Source organism: Marmota marmota, unplaced genomic scaffold (assembly GCF_001458135.2).
Source record: "Marmota marmota marmota unplaced genomic scaffold, marMar, whole genome shotgun sequence".
NCBI classification, from domain to species: domain Eukaryota; kingdom Metazoa; phylum Chordata; class Mammalia; order Rodentia; family Sciuridae; genus Marmota; species Marmota marmota.
In genome coordinates this window covers 11,442,988-11,458,891 of record NW_026000185.1, presented here as the reverse complement: position 1 = coordinate 11,458,891, position 15,904 = coordinate 11,442,988, and the positions used below count along the sequence as shown (strand labels likewise).

General features: G+C 58.3%; 1 protein-coding gene across 1 annotated transcript in view; it reads right to left on the bottom strand.

The window, feature by feature from the left end:
• Abcc1 (ATP binding cassette subfamily C member 1) overlaps positions 1-15,904 on the bottom strand; it is a 73,993-nt gene that overhangs the window by 41,848 nt on the left and 16,241 nt on the right. The window contains 2 exon segments of the mRNA XM_048790067.1: positions 6,376-6,507; positions 7,699-7,760. Of these exon segments, the coding sequence (XP_048646024.1) occupies positions 6,376-6,507; positions 7,699-7,760 (194 nt within the window).

Here is a 15,904-nt window from a genome sequence, read left to right as displayed (position 1 = left end):
TGGACTCGGGTCCTATCCTGGCTTGGCCACCTGCCGTCTGAGGGACTGCAGGAAGTCCCCTGACCTCTCCAGGCCTTAGTTGCTTCGTCTATAAAACGGGGACAGAGGCAGAAGCCACCTCCTATTGCCTGTAAAAACTGATTTAGCCAGTGGACGTGAAGGCTGAGAGGACCGCCAGCCCCCAGCTGGCCCACGCAGGCCCCAGGGTCCCCGTCAGAACCCCAGACCTGGAAAATCCAAAACCACGCCAAAGAACCAAGGAGACTCGCACGTCCCAGCTTCAGGACTGACCCCAAGACACCAGGCGCCCAGACAAGCAGAGGTACGGGCACCCAGAGATCACGGCAGCAGAACTCCAAGTCCAGCCAGGAAGCTCAGGACCTTTGGCAAGGATGTCGAGACCACCCACTGGGAACGGGCCAGTCTTTTCCAAACACGGTATTAGGGACAGGATAGCCACGGGCAAAGGAATGACTATGGACGCCGGCCTTGCTCTACCCACAAAAATCAACTCAGCACGGAGCGGTCAGCAACGCAGAGCTGGCGGCCTATAAACCTCAGGAGGAATCTGACCTTGAACTTGGCAAGAGAGTCTGCAGCCGTCGTCATCCCAAAGCACAAGCGACTAAAGGAAAAACAGGTGTCGGAACTTCAACGGAAACCACTCTTGTGCCTCAAAAGACACTCGGGAGAGTTAAAGGAGAACCAGAGAACAGGGGAAGGGCCTGCCCGCCGGACACCTGGCAAGGCTCCTGTGTCCAGAACGCACACAGCACCCGAGTCCTGTGACACAGACTCCCTGCTTCAAAGAGGGGCAAAGGACCCGTAAAAAACTCTCCAAAGAAGACGCTGTGACTGGCCACCAAAGCACGCTGGTCACCCTCGTCCCTCGGGAAGCCAAGTCTTCCGACCCGTGAAGAGGGCAGGAGCCGAAGGCCACGTCATGAAATCGTGTTTGTGACGTATCAAGAAGTCGGAGCACTTTATTCCATGGGTGGGAACAGAAGGTGACACCGTCCCTTTGGAAATAGTTAGTAGTCCTTTACGAGTGGAAACAACCATCCCAGACTGGCATCTGTGCCCGGGAGTCCTTCCCACGCAGAACACTGTGCAGCAGGAAGGAGGGCACCACTTCAAGACCAGGTTAGCAAAACAGCATGGACTGCACCTTGCCTTGCTTGGACCACTCACTCTGGACAAGGCCAAGCACCACGTCCCGAGGACACTCCATCCAAGATGCCCCCCCATGAGACCCCTTGCTAAGAGCCAGCCCTAACTTGCCAACTTGGGCACAACCAGGAAGCAGGTCTTGTAGCCCCATGTCCCAGTCGAGCCTTCAGATGAATGCAGCCCTTACTGACGCATGACAGCACCCTCCTGGGAGACCTCGAGCCAGAACCACCCAGCCAAGCCCACCCCTGATCCCAGACGGGTGTCCATTGTTATTTTAAGTGGCTACATTTGGGGATAACCTGTTACGCAGCCCAGCCATAGATACTAACTGATACACCCCCGCTCTCTTCTCCCCAAACAGTCAAAGCAACTTTCTCCAACGGACGGATCATCTCACAGTTCTGGAAGTGGGAAACCTGAAGTCAGCCCACGGGGTGGTTCCTTCTGAACATTCTAGGAGAAATCAGTGCTTGTCCCTTCTGGTTGAAGAAGCCGCAGGCACTTGCTGGTTTGTGACACCTTCCTCCCACCCCAGGGCCAGCAGCGGCATCTCCCCTCTGTGATCTCATCTCCCTCTTGGAGAGAAGCCTGTCCAGACGGCACGGAGCAGTGTCAGCTCAAAACGCCCCCCTACCCACAGCTACAGACCCTTGCTGTGCCACGGGACGTCCTCCCAGGTCCTGGGGACCAGGAGGGGGACGTCTTTGAGGAGGAGAGCCTTTAGTCCCAGTCACAGGGGACTAGTCACCTGCCCTAGATCGTCCCCTGCTCCGGGTCCTTCTTCCTCGAAGCTGGGCTCCTGGCTGGCGTCTGGAGTCCAGTTTCTTCTCACCCCCAGAGGCCAGCTTGGCCAGTTGGGCATCACTTCCTGAGTGCCCCACGGGCCTCCCCCACCCAGGGCGGTCCTCGGTGGCCAGGGCGTGGGATCAGGGAGGCCGAGGGCCCCCAGGTACCCAGTGAACGAGAGGCGCAGAGCAGGGAGGGAAGGAGCTTGGGGGGGTGGACGACGCAAGAATCTCTGAAGAGTGCGTCCAGCGCTGGACGGGGAAGGGCTGAGTCAGAGGAAACCACCCAGAACAGGAGGCAGGGAAGGGGGAGCCAAGGACCGGGAAGACACAGGGCCTTGCTCCCTGGCTCCAGCTTCAACGAGGGCAGGGGAGACCATCAGCCATTCACCCACCAATGCTGACCAAGAGGCCCGCAGGTGACCGGGAAGGTGCCACAGTCAGGGGGGCTCGGGAGGGATGCAGCCCAGCAATCACGCCTGGCAGCTGTGTGAGAGGAGAAGTCGGGGGGGGCTGCCTGGAGGAGGTGGCCCTGATGAGGGAGCAGGTGCAGCTGGGGAGGGACAGGGTGCTCCGGGGGAGCCGGTGCCCGAGCAAGGCCAGGGCTGAGGGCTTTGGAAGAAGCAAGGAGCCGGCCTCAGAGCAGCAAGAGCCTGGGGCGGCCCAGCCAGAGAGGCTGGCAGGGGACAGAGTGGCCTGTTGAATGAAAGCCACGGGAGGCCCCTGTGCACTAAGCTCCTGCAGGAGCCCAACAACCAGGCGGAAAGTTAAAACGGAGCCACTCACGCTCAAGTTCCGCGTCACCAAGTGGCAACGAAGCTGTCCACCTCCTTCACAAGCTCGGCGCCACAGGTGACAAAGATGAACCCAGAGGAACACAAAAATACTCCCCAGGCCTCTGCTCGGGTCTGTCTCCTGCCCCACGTGACCGGGAGGTGGCTTCACCAGGACTCATCCGGTTCTTCCAATGTTTCGTTTCTGCTTTCTTCAGCCCTTTTACGTCCATCAAACGACCTCCCCGAGGGCCACTCTGGAAAGTCTCCTCTTAAACCCGACGATGGTGATTCTGTCTCCCGACAGCCTTCAACCAGAGCCCCCAGGAACCCTGATGGCTTCGTCTTTCGTGAAACCAGGCGGCCGGTGTCTGCAAGGGCCACGTCTCAGCCCCCACAGCTCGGGATTCTCTGGACGCGCCTGGAGCCCTCTCTTCGACCCCCCGTCCCTGTATTTGATCTCCAGGGGCAGAGAAGGGATCTGCTCCACCCTACGGCACATTTCATTCCTCTGACTGGGAAAGGGGAGGTGGGAGGGGAACACGCGGCCCCGGCTGGACTTCAACTTGATTGTTTTGTTCCTCGATAAAGGGTCTCAAGAGGCCTTGCTTCAGGAATCCCAGTACCCGAGCCCAGGTGCCAGCTCTTCTGAACCTTCCTGCCCTGTGCAAGATGGTCCCGAAGGAAGACGGTCATTCCACCAGGCGTCCGTGCAGAAGGCAAGCCTGCTTACGATTACCCACGTCGACCTCCATTTCCAGACACAAATCTGTGCAGAGGGCATATTTCTGCATATTTAAATAAATACTAGACCCTCTATTTAACTGTGAGGAATACGGCCCCAAGCCCCCAGCAGACGGCCAAAATCACCAATTGTCCCAAACCCTACATCCACTGTTTTCTCCCAAAACTACACATTTATGAAAGAGTTCAGTCTATAAATTAGGCATGGGAAAAGATTAACGACTAATAAAACAGAACAATGACAACAGACTGTAATAAGATGTATGTGAACATGGCCTCTCTTAAAATATCTTACTGGACTCTCCTTGAGATGGTGCGAGATGACATAATGCCCGTGTGATAAGATAAAGGGAGGTAAATGACACAGGCATTGGGACCCAGCATTAGGCTACTACCTAAGGATTACCTGAACACAAGCACTGTCGGTCTGATAATCAAGATGGCTACTAAATGACTACCGAGAGGGTAGCGTATACACTGTGGATACATTAGACAAAGGAATCATTCACATCCAAGGCAAGGGAATGGGATGGTGCATCAACGGTGCACCATTTAAAACTTATGAACTGTTTATTTTTGGAAGTTCTGATTTAATATTTCCAGATCACAGTTGACCATAGGGAACAAAACCATACAAAGTGAAACTATGGATAAGGGGAAATAACTATACTTGTTATTTTTTTTTTTTTTTTTGGACTGCAACTATTGCACAAATCAAAAAAAGATTGTATTTTGCTCAGGACTTCACCAAATGTTGGTCAGCGCTTTGTAAAATCTCATCTCTGAGGTGAGGATGCTTCCAGTCATCCTCAAACAACACAATCTCCCGACAAAAAGGGGCCAGTTGGGATTTTAGCTGGTCTAACAGTTATACCCTGAAATACATGTCACCTTACTGTAAATTCCTTGCCCTTAATTCCTATTTCAAGTCTAGGAAAAGCATATTGATTTTTTTAAGAATCAGATAGGCTGGTAGGTTATTCACATGTTTGCAGATTTTTGGTGCCCAGGGAAGATTCTGGAACAAATCCCCTGCAGATAAGGAGGAGTGGCTATGGTCCCTTTTGTCCGATTTCTGTCAATGAGCATAAGGATTCTGCCATTCAGCCGTGTTGTTGTGTGTATCCACAGTCCACTCCTGGGTGCTGCTTAGGGGCACCGTGGTCTGCACATCTACTCACCAGCGGGTTGCTCAGACTGAGCCACCACAGACACACGGCCTCAGGTCTGTACGTGTCTTTAGGAGTTTCCAGGCCTCTTGGGTCTCTGCCTGGGAGCGGAACGGCTGGCGGCATGGTAACCGCCCAACTCTTTCCAGAGCCGTCAAACCCTCCTGCACCCATGCCAACCGTAACCACCACCCAAAACAGCTTCAAGCTATGGTGGCCACGGGCCGCGCAGAACCCACAGCCACCTCGCACGAACCAGCGAAGCCCTGGATTTTCAAACCCAAAGGTAGGAGCCGGGAGGCAGCTCAGACCAGGCCTCTGAGAGGAGCAAGAGGGGACAGGAAGCCGAGGCTGACCCTCCCGCCCACCACCCCCTCGCTGTTTCTCAAAGACCTGGGACACCTGCAGCCCGGACCCACGCGGGGCGGCACCCCTTCTCTGGTTAACTGAAGAGACTTGGATGTGAGAGGCCAGCCCAAGAGGACACACGTCCTCCCCACCCCTCCACATCCTCAGGAGCGACAGGGCAGATCTGGCTCCCCTTCTGGGAAAAAGCAAGTGACCTCTCCCCAGGCTGAGCACCCCTGAGGGCTCTGCCCCTGGGGGACCCGCCTCCAAGCCCCAGGAGCCATCCCCACCTCGACCTCTCGGGCAGGACGGACGCCTCCAGCCCAGATGGAGAAACACCCACCATGCAACTGAAACCTACGCGGAGCTCACCCAGGACTGGGACGCGGCTTGTCAGATGACATTCACCCCGCCACTGCTCGCCAGACGCTCGGAGGACAACACCGAGGCTCAGAGTGAAGGCCCCACCTGTCCCCACTTCTGCTCTTGTTCCCGTGACCCGTCTCCTCCGGGCAGCCCCGGGGTTGTCATAAAACAGAACTCAGGTCACACCACTGTCCTGCAAAGCTGTCCTCTCACCACACCTGGAGCCAAGCCCTGGGAGCGCCCGCCAGCGCCTCCTACCTTGTCTCCTCCTGCCCCCACCCAAGCCCCCCTCTGCTCAAGCCACGTGGCCCCCTGGTTCCTCCCCAGGGGCCTCAGGACTTTTGCATGGGCTGCTTCCTCCAACGGGAAGGCCATTCTCCTGGATGCGCACATCTCCACTAGAACTCACCTTCCCAGAGAGGCATCCTTGACCACCGGATCTAGCACAGTCCGTGGGACACTCTCGCCCTCACGTCACCTTAATCCCACCCAACACTGGTGCTCAGAGCCACGATCTCAACTCCCCACCAGCCTCATCACGCCACGTGCAAAGGGCACCAAACCTGGAGCACGCCTGTCCTGCTCTGGCCCCTGAGCCTGGGCCTCGCCTGCCCTGTCCCCTGTATCTGCTGCGTGGATCCAGTGAGGGCCAGACAGAGGCAGAGCTGCTGGTGCCGGTCCACCCTGCTCCCCAGGGTCACCTCACAGGCTGGACACACCCCAACGGCAGGAACGCTCGGGAGCACACCAGGGCTTGGTGACAGGCCACAACCACGGTGGACTCAGGAGGAGAGTCCCACGGCTCCACTGTGTCACCAAGAGCCACTCGGCAGCGGGACAGACCCTGTCTCTCTTTTCCACCCAAATCGCCTCTGCTCCCCGAAAGGCCCCAGCCCACTTGACCCAGGGAAAGGAAGCCATGCTCCTGGGACAGCAGAGCCATCAGAGGCCACGGGGCTGGGCACAGTGGCTGAGGGAGGTGACGGGGCACCTGGGGGTGACAGGAGCCGCACTTACCTCCTGGACTTGGCAAACTCCTTCCTCCAGTTCTTCACCAGCACGGGCACCACTTGTGCGGACGTGTCCTCCTTGTTCAGGGACCAGAGGTCGCCGGCCTCCAGGGGCTGGCGGTAGCCCCGGATCATCAACCTGGGGCCAAGACACAAAGGTGGACAGCGTGGACGGGGAGGGCGACAGAGGGCAGCGGGTCCCATTCCACGCCCCCAGGGCCCGGGCCTGCCCCTCCATGACAGCTGCAGGCAGCTGACCGCTGGCAAGAGCCAAACAGAGGGACACAGGGCAGATTACGGAACTGCAGTGAAGGCCATTAGGTTGCCCAGGGAAAGTGACCTCATCTTTACAGAGACACGAACAGAGTAATCAGGAGAGAAACATCAGGGTGATGCTGATTTACTGCACAGGGTGCAAATTCTAAAAGGCCACTACAGTAAAACACTGCGATCGTGGAGGGATGAGTTCATCGAGTTTTATCCTTTATCCAAAATGCGTGGGAGGGGAGGCGCTCTGAATTCCAGACTTTGGAACACGTGCTCATGAATATGTGAACGGCTGGGAGGGGCCCAAGTCTGAGCTCCAGGTTCATGGGGGTCTCAGATCCACCTTCTCCAAAGCCCGGGGTGACTCCACGCAGTGTTTCTGGTGCCCCTGGGTTTTGACCTGACCTGTCACCTGAGGCCCAGGGTGGAATCTCCCACTTGTGGCGTCACAGTCGGGCTTAGAAAGTTTTGGATTTCGATTCCAGATTGGGGGTGCTTGGTCAGTCCTGGTCTAAGTGTCCGAGGACTTTCAGGATAAAACGCAAAACCAGGGACTGGGGTTGGGGCTCAGAGCACTTGCCTCGCCTGCGGGGGGCACTGAGTTCGATCCTCAGCACCACATGAATAAATAAATATTACATCCACCTACAACTGAAAATTAAAAAAGAAAAGTGGACCTATGATTTCCACCTTTTAGAAAACAGTCTCAACGTTACAGAAAGGTCCCAGGAACCGTACAAAGAATTCACCTCCTTCACCACCTCGGTGCCATGGTTCCGTCTCTGTCCGTCTCTATACAATGTGCTAGACACCCCCAAACCGCCTTCGCTCCCCGAAAGGCCCTGGCCCAGGGAAGGCCCCGCAGCCCAAGCTGCAGCCAGGGAAAGGGAGCCACGTCCCCAGGGCGGCGGCTCGAGGCCTGCGGGTGTCTCACACTCGGGTTCGTGAACCTGGGGATGGTCAGCGCCTGGCGTAGGAAGACTTGGGACAGGAGCCGAGCCGAGGGACGCCTTCATCGGTCCCTTCCCCTCCACCCACCCCGGGCCTGGGGCGCTGGCCTTACCCCGTGATCCACCAGAAGGTGATCCTGGACAGGAAGGAGGCGCTGGATTCCGGGCAAGGGTTCTGGAGGAGACAGAGCACAGGGTGGGGGAGAGGGAGGTGAGCACCACACCTCCCATCGCGGCAGAGCTGGGCGGAGAGCAGCCAGCAGACCGACCCTCCTTCAAGGGACCAGCATCCACTCCCAGGCTGCTCTGCGTCTCACGGATTCCGCACTTGGGCCCCAAGAGGAAGAGACCCACGGCTGCTCCTCCTGCTTCACCGGCCAATGTCCCCAAGGGTCCACCTCCAGGCACAGGTGCTGCAGCGCCAGCCTGCCTGTCCTGCCACCCAGGACAGCCTGAACCATGGGTGCCCTTATCCCCAGTGGACTCAGCCAGTGCTTCCTGCCTGACCACCTACTAAGTGCTCTCCAGAGAACTGCAGCCCTGCCTTATCTCATATCCCACAACTAACTCATGGACTGGGGTCACGACTGTCCCCCAGTGTATTTGTGCATTCATCGAGCAGGTACTTACTGAGCACCTACTGCGTGTCCGGTCATCTACAAGGAGCTCAACACTTGCATGATCTTATATCCCCCTGAATGTGACATTACTATCATCTCCACTTCATCCATCCAGCCAGCAAACATTTCCTGAGCACCTACTATGTGCTGAGCCCCATAAAACAATCTAAACAGAGACGTCACCCCTGTCTTCATGACACTGGGCACCTACAGTGATAACACCTGCCGACCTGCTCCACCAGCTGGCTCTGCCCTGAGTGTTCACACAATGACCTCACTCCGTCTTCACAACCACCTACAGCACAGGGATCCTCCCAGTTTGCAGTTACAGAGCTTAGCAGGACGGAGGAGAAGGCTTTTCCCCAGGTTCAAAGTGGTGGAGCCGGGACATGAGCCCCAAGTAGTTAGGCTCCAAGGGAAACAGGAATCAAGTGATCACAAACAGCAACTGAATCTAATACAACAGCTGTGACGGGGAACTCAAGGGCAGGTCAGGACCACCAACGAGTCCATGCAAGGGGATAAGGGCCAGTCTGGTGTGCCAGGGTCCCAGAGGGCTTCCCCGAGGAAGACGGTCTAAGTGGCATCTGAAGAGCAAGTGAGACAAGTAAAACCAGAGAAAAGGCTAGCCCTGCCCCACAGAGAACAGTGTATGCAAAGGCCCCGTGGCAGGCGGAGGCAGAGCAGACTGCAGGGGCAAAGACAGGGTCTGTGGTGGAGGCTGTCATTCTGTCTACACTGGAGGCCACATGAGGAATGGTGGCTTCCGTCTTAAGGGCCATGGGGAATCCCTGAGGGGCTCCAAGCAGCCGCCCAAAGAATCTCTTCCCAGAGGTTCCATTGATGCTGCTTCCCAGTTAGACGGGGAGCCGACAAGGACAGGGACATCAGCTCAGAGCCCCCGGGACCGCCGAGGCGGCTCTCGCAGGAGGCACGTCCAGGGCTGCATCCTGAAACACAAGCTCTGGTGGAAGAAGGTGGGGGTCACCGGGCAGCGACGAGGCCTTCAGCCAGGGCCACCACCCAAGGGCCTCTCCTCCTGCAGACGAGGCCTGCGGGAGGCGGCTACATGACGGCAGGCCACAGCCACGTGCTGGCCGCCAGGCGGTGCTCCTCCAAGCACCGCCCCTGCCTTCCAGCCCTGGGCACTCCGACTGGGGGGGGGGGGGGACGGGACCAGGCGTCCGAGTGTCGTTTTGGTCTCAACCTCCAGCCTCCTGGGGGCAACCTCGCGGGTCAGGGAACGGCGGGGTAAGCCCAGCACATCTCGCTGCACCCACAGCACACCCACCCACCAGGACCTCAGGAGGCCCCAAAGTGCCTCCCACCAGGCACCAGGGGACACACGCCCTGAAACACCCAAGTTCACGTCGATGCTGGGGTGGGGAGGCGGACATCCTGGTGTCACCCAGGAAAAGGTGGTTAGAAAGCCAGGTCACTGTTTTGGTAACAGAAAAAAAGGGAACGAGAAAGCTTGCCCCAGTTTTTCTAAATGACCATCAGGGTGACAAAGAGAGGAGGGAAATGTGTGTTTTCACAGAGAAATTCCAGCTGATAACTGAAGGAGTGACATAATGTCGTCTGATGATGTCGTGAACTGTTCTGCACACGATGGCTCAATGGAATATTTGGTATTCAAGAATTATTACTGTCGCTGGGCGTGGTGGCCCATGCCTGTGTGATCCCAGCAGCTAGGGAGACTGAGGCAGGAGGCTAACAGGTTTGAGGCCAGCTTCAGCAACTTAGCAAGACCCTGTCTCAAAATAAGAAATTGAAAGAACGGGGAATGTAGCTCAGAGGTTAACTGGGCTCAATCCCCCGTACAAAAAAATTACACACACACACACACACACACACACACACACACAACTGGTATTTTTTAACCTGATAAGGATTTTAAAAAATACAATTGTCAAACCATTATCATTCAGATATTGTCATTAGGGAAAGGTACGTGGAAGCTCTAATATTTTCACAACTTTCTGGAAACAAACTATTTCAAACCTAAAAGCTGTTAGAAATAGCCGGGGACACTGGTGCACCCCTGTAATCCCAGCATCTTGAGAGGCTGAGGCAGGAGGATCGCCAGGTGGAGGTTACTCTCGGCAACTTAGCAAGGCCTTCAGCAACCAACCCAGTGAGACCCCGTCTCAAAAGGAAAAATATAAAACTTAAAAAGGGATTGGGGAGGGAGCTCAGGAGTCTAATCCCCAGTACTGCAAAAAAAAAAAATTATTAAAAATAAACACAAAAACTGATCTACCTCGTCTGGCAATGCCCACGGACGTGTTTGCACAGGTGACACAGGGTAAAGTCCACACAGCCTGGCTGGCGGGGGGTCTCAGGGAGGCTCCGGCCCTGGCCATCCACCGCATCTCCTGGGGAGTGTGCCAGGGCAGTGCCCAGGGCCTCTGGGTGGCCCTGGCATGAGTGTACTAAGCTGCTGGTCCACAGACCTCACTGCAAACCAGCCTCGGGCTGGGGAGCCTGGAGAGCCTGGAGGACCTGGGTTCGAATGCTGACCCCACTCTGCTCTAGCTGAGTGGCCCTCGGCCAGTCCCGTAGCCTCAAGCCTGGACTTCTGCGTTGGAAAGCGGGGTCCTCCCAGGGCTGCCAGGAGGGCTCAGGAGGTCCTTGGGGCTGGATCAGAGGCTGGAACTTTCCCAAAGTGGCTGTTACTCATGGCGGAGGCGGAGGCTGGCCCTGTCGGCGGGTGGGAAGTATTTCCTGAGGCCTGGATTCTCTTCCCGAAGCGTGGCAGCGTTTTACCAGGATGGACCTCGGATCCACCTCTGCGTGTCCGGGTTCTACCTGCAGAACGCCCAGGTGCTGCTGGCGGGAGGGGCGGAGGCTGGGGCGCAGCTGAAACCCCTCGTTTATTATCAGGCAAATATTTGGGGAGCACCTGCTGATACACCAGGGTGAGGGCTCAGCGCTGGGGACAGGGGGTGAAGGAGACGGTCAAGGCCCCGCCCCAACCAGCTCCCGGGGCGTGGACAGTAAGCAACCACCATGCAAATAACTGCGGAACCCGAGGGAGAGATGCAATCCAGGAAGGTCCGGGGGGCCAAGGAGGGGGCAGGCAGCTGGGGGAGGTGGGAAGCAGCAGGCCGCGCGGGGGCCAGCAGGGACAGCCTGGTCCAGCTCTGCCCTTCACTCGCTGTGGGACCCTGGACAAGCTCCTTAAGGGTGAAGACTCAACAAGGTAAGATCTACTGAGCCTGGGGACAGGGCCTGGCCAAGTCACAGGTCTTAAAACCAATCTCGAGGGCTTCTGTGTACATCGAACTCCTATCCTCCTCTGTGTGTAGATCAGCAAAACCAGAGGGACGGAACACCAATGGCTTCCATCTCTGTAGACACACTAAGCTCCCTATCCGGTGGCTTAGACTTGGTGGGGGCTGGGGGGGGGGAGCTAAAAGCAGAATCAAATCCAGAAAGGTGCGTAGGGACCCAGGGAATTTCGACGCTCGGCCAGAATGCGACAGACATCGCCCAGGTCCCCAAACTGCCCCGTGCAAGGTCACTGTGGCCCACAGGCTGGCTATTTCAATAAAGTTTTATTGGAACACAACCATGTCCGTTCCTTCATCCGTTGTCTGTGGCTGCACCTCACCAGGCCCTAAGGCCCGGGGTGAAGCCAGGCCCCAGAGGATGATCTTCTCCCTCCAAAGCCATGTTCTTTATCCTCGCATGGCCGTGGGGGCTCAATGCCACCTGTTCTCAGCACAACGACCGCGGGGTCCTGTGGACTCAGACCCTCATTCCAGCTGGGGGGAGTCCCAGGTGCTGGAAGCCACCTACAGGTCAGCCCGTGGCTGCTGGCTCGCATGTCCCAGAGCTGCCCCTGACCCCTGCCGGGACCCCATGTGTGGATTCTCAGGTGACCGAGGTTCAGATGCAGGGGCAGAGCCCAGCAGCGCTACCTGTCCTCCTCGCTGTCAGGGAAGGAGACACATCAGCCTGGGAGCTGGTTTCCGGGAGCCCCTGTCTGCCGTGCAAAGCCTGAGTCGACACCCAGGCCAGCTGGACTCGCGAAGCAGCCAAGATGGCCAGACAGACAGGAGGGGACACAGGCCGGGCCCAGGACCCGCGGCACCGCGTCCAGGGGAAGCGCTGAGGACTTCCTAATGGGGCTCGTTAGAGGGGACAGACAGAGGGGCCACCTTCCCGGCCCGGGACAGGGCTGCAGCATGTCTACCCAGGGTGGGGCGAAGGGGACCTATGAACCGGCCCCTCCTCACCTAGAGAGGAAGACCACTCAGACGAGCCCGGCTGAAGGCAGAGGCAGGGCAGGCCTGTCCTGCACAGACCCAGAGGGACCAGGGACTCAGCACTCGTGTGGGCTGCGTGTTTGGCACAAGGCGACTTGGCCTGAACCCTGGGGTTGAAACCAATTTGATCCAAAAGCCCCAAATGCCGATTCCTTAAGAACTGGTCACGAATGACCTTGCACGGGGCAGTTTGGGGACCTGGGTGGTGCCTGTCGCATTCTGGCCCGCGTATCAGAAATCCCCTGGGTCCCCACGCACCTTTCTGGTTTTGATCTGCTTTTCGTGCCCACCTGGCTCTCTGCAGGTGGCTCGGAGATGCCCGCAGCTCGAGGTGCTGGAAGAGGCCAGGAGGCCGAGAGCCACGGTTCTCAAACGCACCCGCCCCCAGCAGTACCTGGGAACACGTTATAAATGCCTGGACGCCACCGGGACCTATGGTATCAGAAACTGTGGGGGTGGGACCCTGCAAGCTGTGTCCTCCAGGCAACATTGCCACATGCTCAACTCACCACTCTGACTCTCGGTGTCTTCATCTCATTATCCTGCCTCACTGGGTTGCTGAGAGGATTAACTCAACTAATAAACAGTGTGGGGAGTTGCTCTCCTTACGACCTGTTGGAACCACCTGAACTTCAGGCCACCAGAGAACTTTCCAGCATAACGTGAACACTGGGAATTTGTTTACGCTGCTGCCCGCGAGGTGTACAGACCCCTCCCCGCCCAGGCCCTCTACTCTCTCCCACCAGGTCCTTCTCCCGTGCCCTTTCCCCCGACCCCCAAGCTGAGTTGGGGACCCTTGGGCAGACCCGAGTCCCTGGCGCCGCGTCCCTCAAAGCCCCCGCTGCCAGTCCCTCAGCTCCTCCCGCTCCGCCCACGTGGGCCCAGCTCCGCCCTGGCACCAAGGTGAATCACCACAGGACCACAAGGACGGGAGGAAAGCGTCCACGTTGCGTGGCCAGATGTGGTGGGGCCCGGCTGTGATCCTAGTGACTTGGGAGGCTGAGGCAAGAGGATCGCCAAGTTCAAGGCCAGCCTCAGCAACTTAGCAAGACCCTGCCTCAAAATGAATGAATAAATAAAAAGGGCTGGGGACGTGGCTGCGTGATAGAGCGTCCCTGGGTTGAGTCCCCAGGACCAAACAATAAAATAAATGAATTCACTTAATCAGCAGTCCCAGGTCCGACCTCTGGGGTGGGTGGTGGACGCAGGTCACAGAGGGGCACGAGGAGACCTTCCAGGCCAGGGGACGGGGCCTCCAGGCGTGGGCTCGCGTCACTCGTCACACAGGAACTTGAGACTGGAAGTCTCACTGCAGTTAAGTTTTACTTTGTGGAAAAAAGACGATGACAGCCGCCGGACTCTGGCTCATGATTTGCAGGGGACCGGATGTGGGTGACGGATGCCAACGTCCCTCAATGCAAGTCTCACACGTGCAGGGCATTAGCAGTGGGCGGGCTGCACAGAGAGACAGGGACGTGACAGCACGGCAGCACAACGTCAGCTGCCACTCTCGGTGCTGGACGCGGCTGCTCCCGGTGCTCTGGGTGGGACGCAGGTGGGAAAGCGGCCGGTACCGTGGGGACAGACAGACGTCTCCTGCTCCACATGGCCCGGTGGCTCCCAGCCATGCTCTGAACCACCAGGGAAGCTGGTCACCACGAGAGTTGACCGGGGGGTCTGTGCGGGGCCCGAGGCCCGACCTCTAACAAGCTGATCTGGGGGACCCCGTCCCCTCTCCCTCACCCACAGCGGAGGCCGGGGTGGGCAGGAGCCAGGAAAGCCCTGGAAGGCTCTCTGTGCCACACCCGGCTCCCAGAAGCCCAGGCAGCCAGGGTCAGGGACAGAGGGGAGGAGCCCCACTGGGAAGCCAGGACAGAAATAGACGCTGAGTCACAGAGTGGGCCCAGGGCCCGTGGGGGGACGGCCACTGGGTGACTCAGCATGTAGCGGCCTGGCCAGCCCCACCCAGCCCAGCCTCCCTGGGGATGGCCGCTGCGGCTCTGAGGGTGGGAGGGTGCTGGGGGCTGGGTGCCTCCCACCCTGACTTGGGCCTGAGGGTCATGGGGACACAAACACGTGACAGTGTCCTCAGGACACAGGCCTCAGCTCTGGGGGGGGCCGTGAAGCCTGTGCCTTCCAAAGGTGGGCAGACAGTACCTGCTGCCCGGCAGTGAGGCCCGGGGGCTCCCCACCCTGAGGCGGGGTCTTGGGCCCCTTCCCCACACCAGGACAACCTTGACCAACCGAGGGACACCCTGCGACTCGGGGTCTAGGTCCTTGAAGGGAGCACAGCTTCCTCTGGACCAGTCTCTCTGGAGACCAGCCGCTGTGCCCTGAGAGGCCCAGCCATGAGAGACCACCTGGGGCGCAGGCCCAGGGGACGCCCCGCCAGCACCAGCACCACCCGACACCAGGCTGCGGAAGCACTGACCCAAGGTCCAGCCACCATCTGACCACGGATGCAGGAGAGGAGGATGGGAGCCACCCAGCAGAGCCCTGTCAACACCCAGGACCGCGGTTATCAATGGAGAGACAGCACAGTCACCCCCCTATCATCCGTCCCAGGACCCCCGACACACGCTCTGAGACGTTGACGTCCCTGACGTATGTGTTAAGAGCATCCTTTGCGTATGACCTTCGCACGGCTCTCCACGTGCTTTGCTCCCGGATTGTGCAACACCCGACACAGGACCCTGCTCTGCAGCCCTGCTGGACTGTTCAGGGCAGACGTCCACCCACGCTTGGAACAGGGGCAGACGTGTCCTCCCAGACTGTCACCCTGCGGTTGGTTCACACACGAACGCAGAGCCCTCCTGACGGCACCAGGTGCAGCTTCTCGCCTCCTGCAGGACGCGCCACTCCAGAGCCGCCGCGTTCACAGGAGACATGGTAGAAGGTAACTGAGCAGCAGCAGATGCAGGAAGCTCTTCGCCCCTCCCCAAAGCAGGGCAGAACTTTCTCTGTGCAGCCCCCTCCCCGCCCACTCAGGAGAACCACCATCACGGGGCACAGGGACGGGTGGCACACCCAACCCCCTGTAAAATAACCAGCCCTTCTGCTGACTCACCCCCGGCACCTGCTGACTCACAGCTGGCCGCAAGAAGCCCAGCCCCTTTCCTTTGTCCTGTTACCTCTCCACGATTCATCCCCCTCACTACCACAGACAGCGGCTCCCAGGTCTGCCGCTTCCGAGGTTCCCACTTCTCTGCGACGCCTGCCCCGGGTGCGGGTGTGATTGTGGTTTTCTCCTGTCACTTTCTCATCAGTTTGACCTGCAGCCCCCAGTCACAGAGCCTCAGAGAGTAGACGAGAAACGTCCCCTCCTCCAGTGGAACCACGTCTATTTTGTGCAGCCTTGTGTCCCCTGCACCAAGCACACCGTGGGCAGCTGCTCAGTCACAGCTCGAGAAGGGCTCGAGGGACGG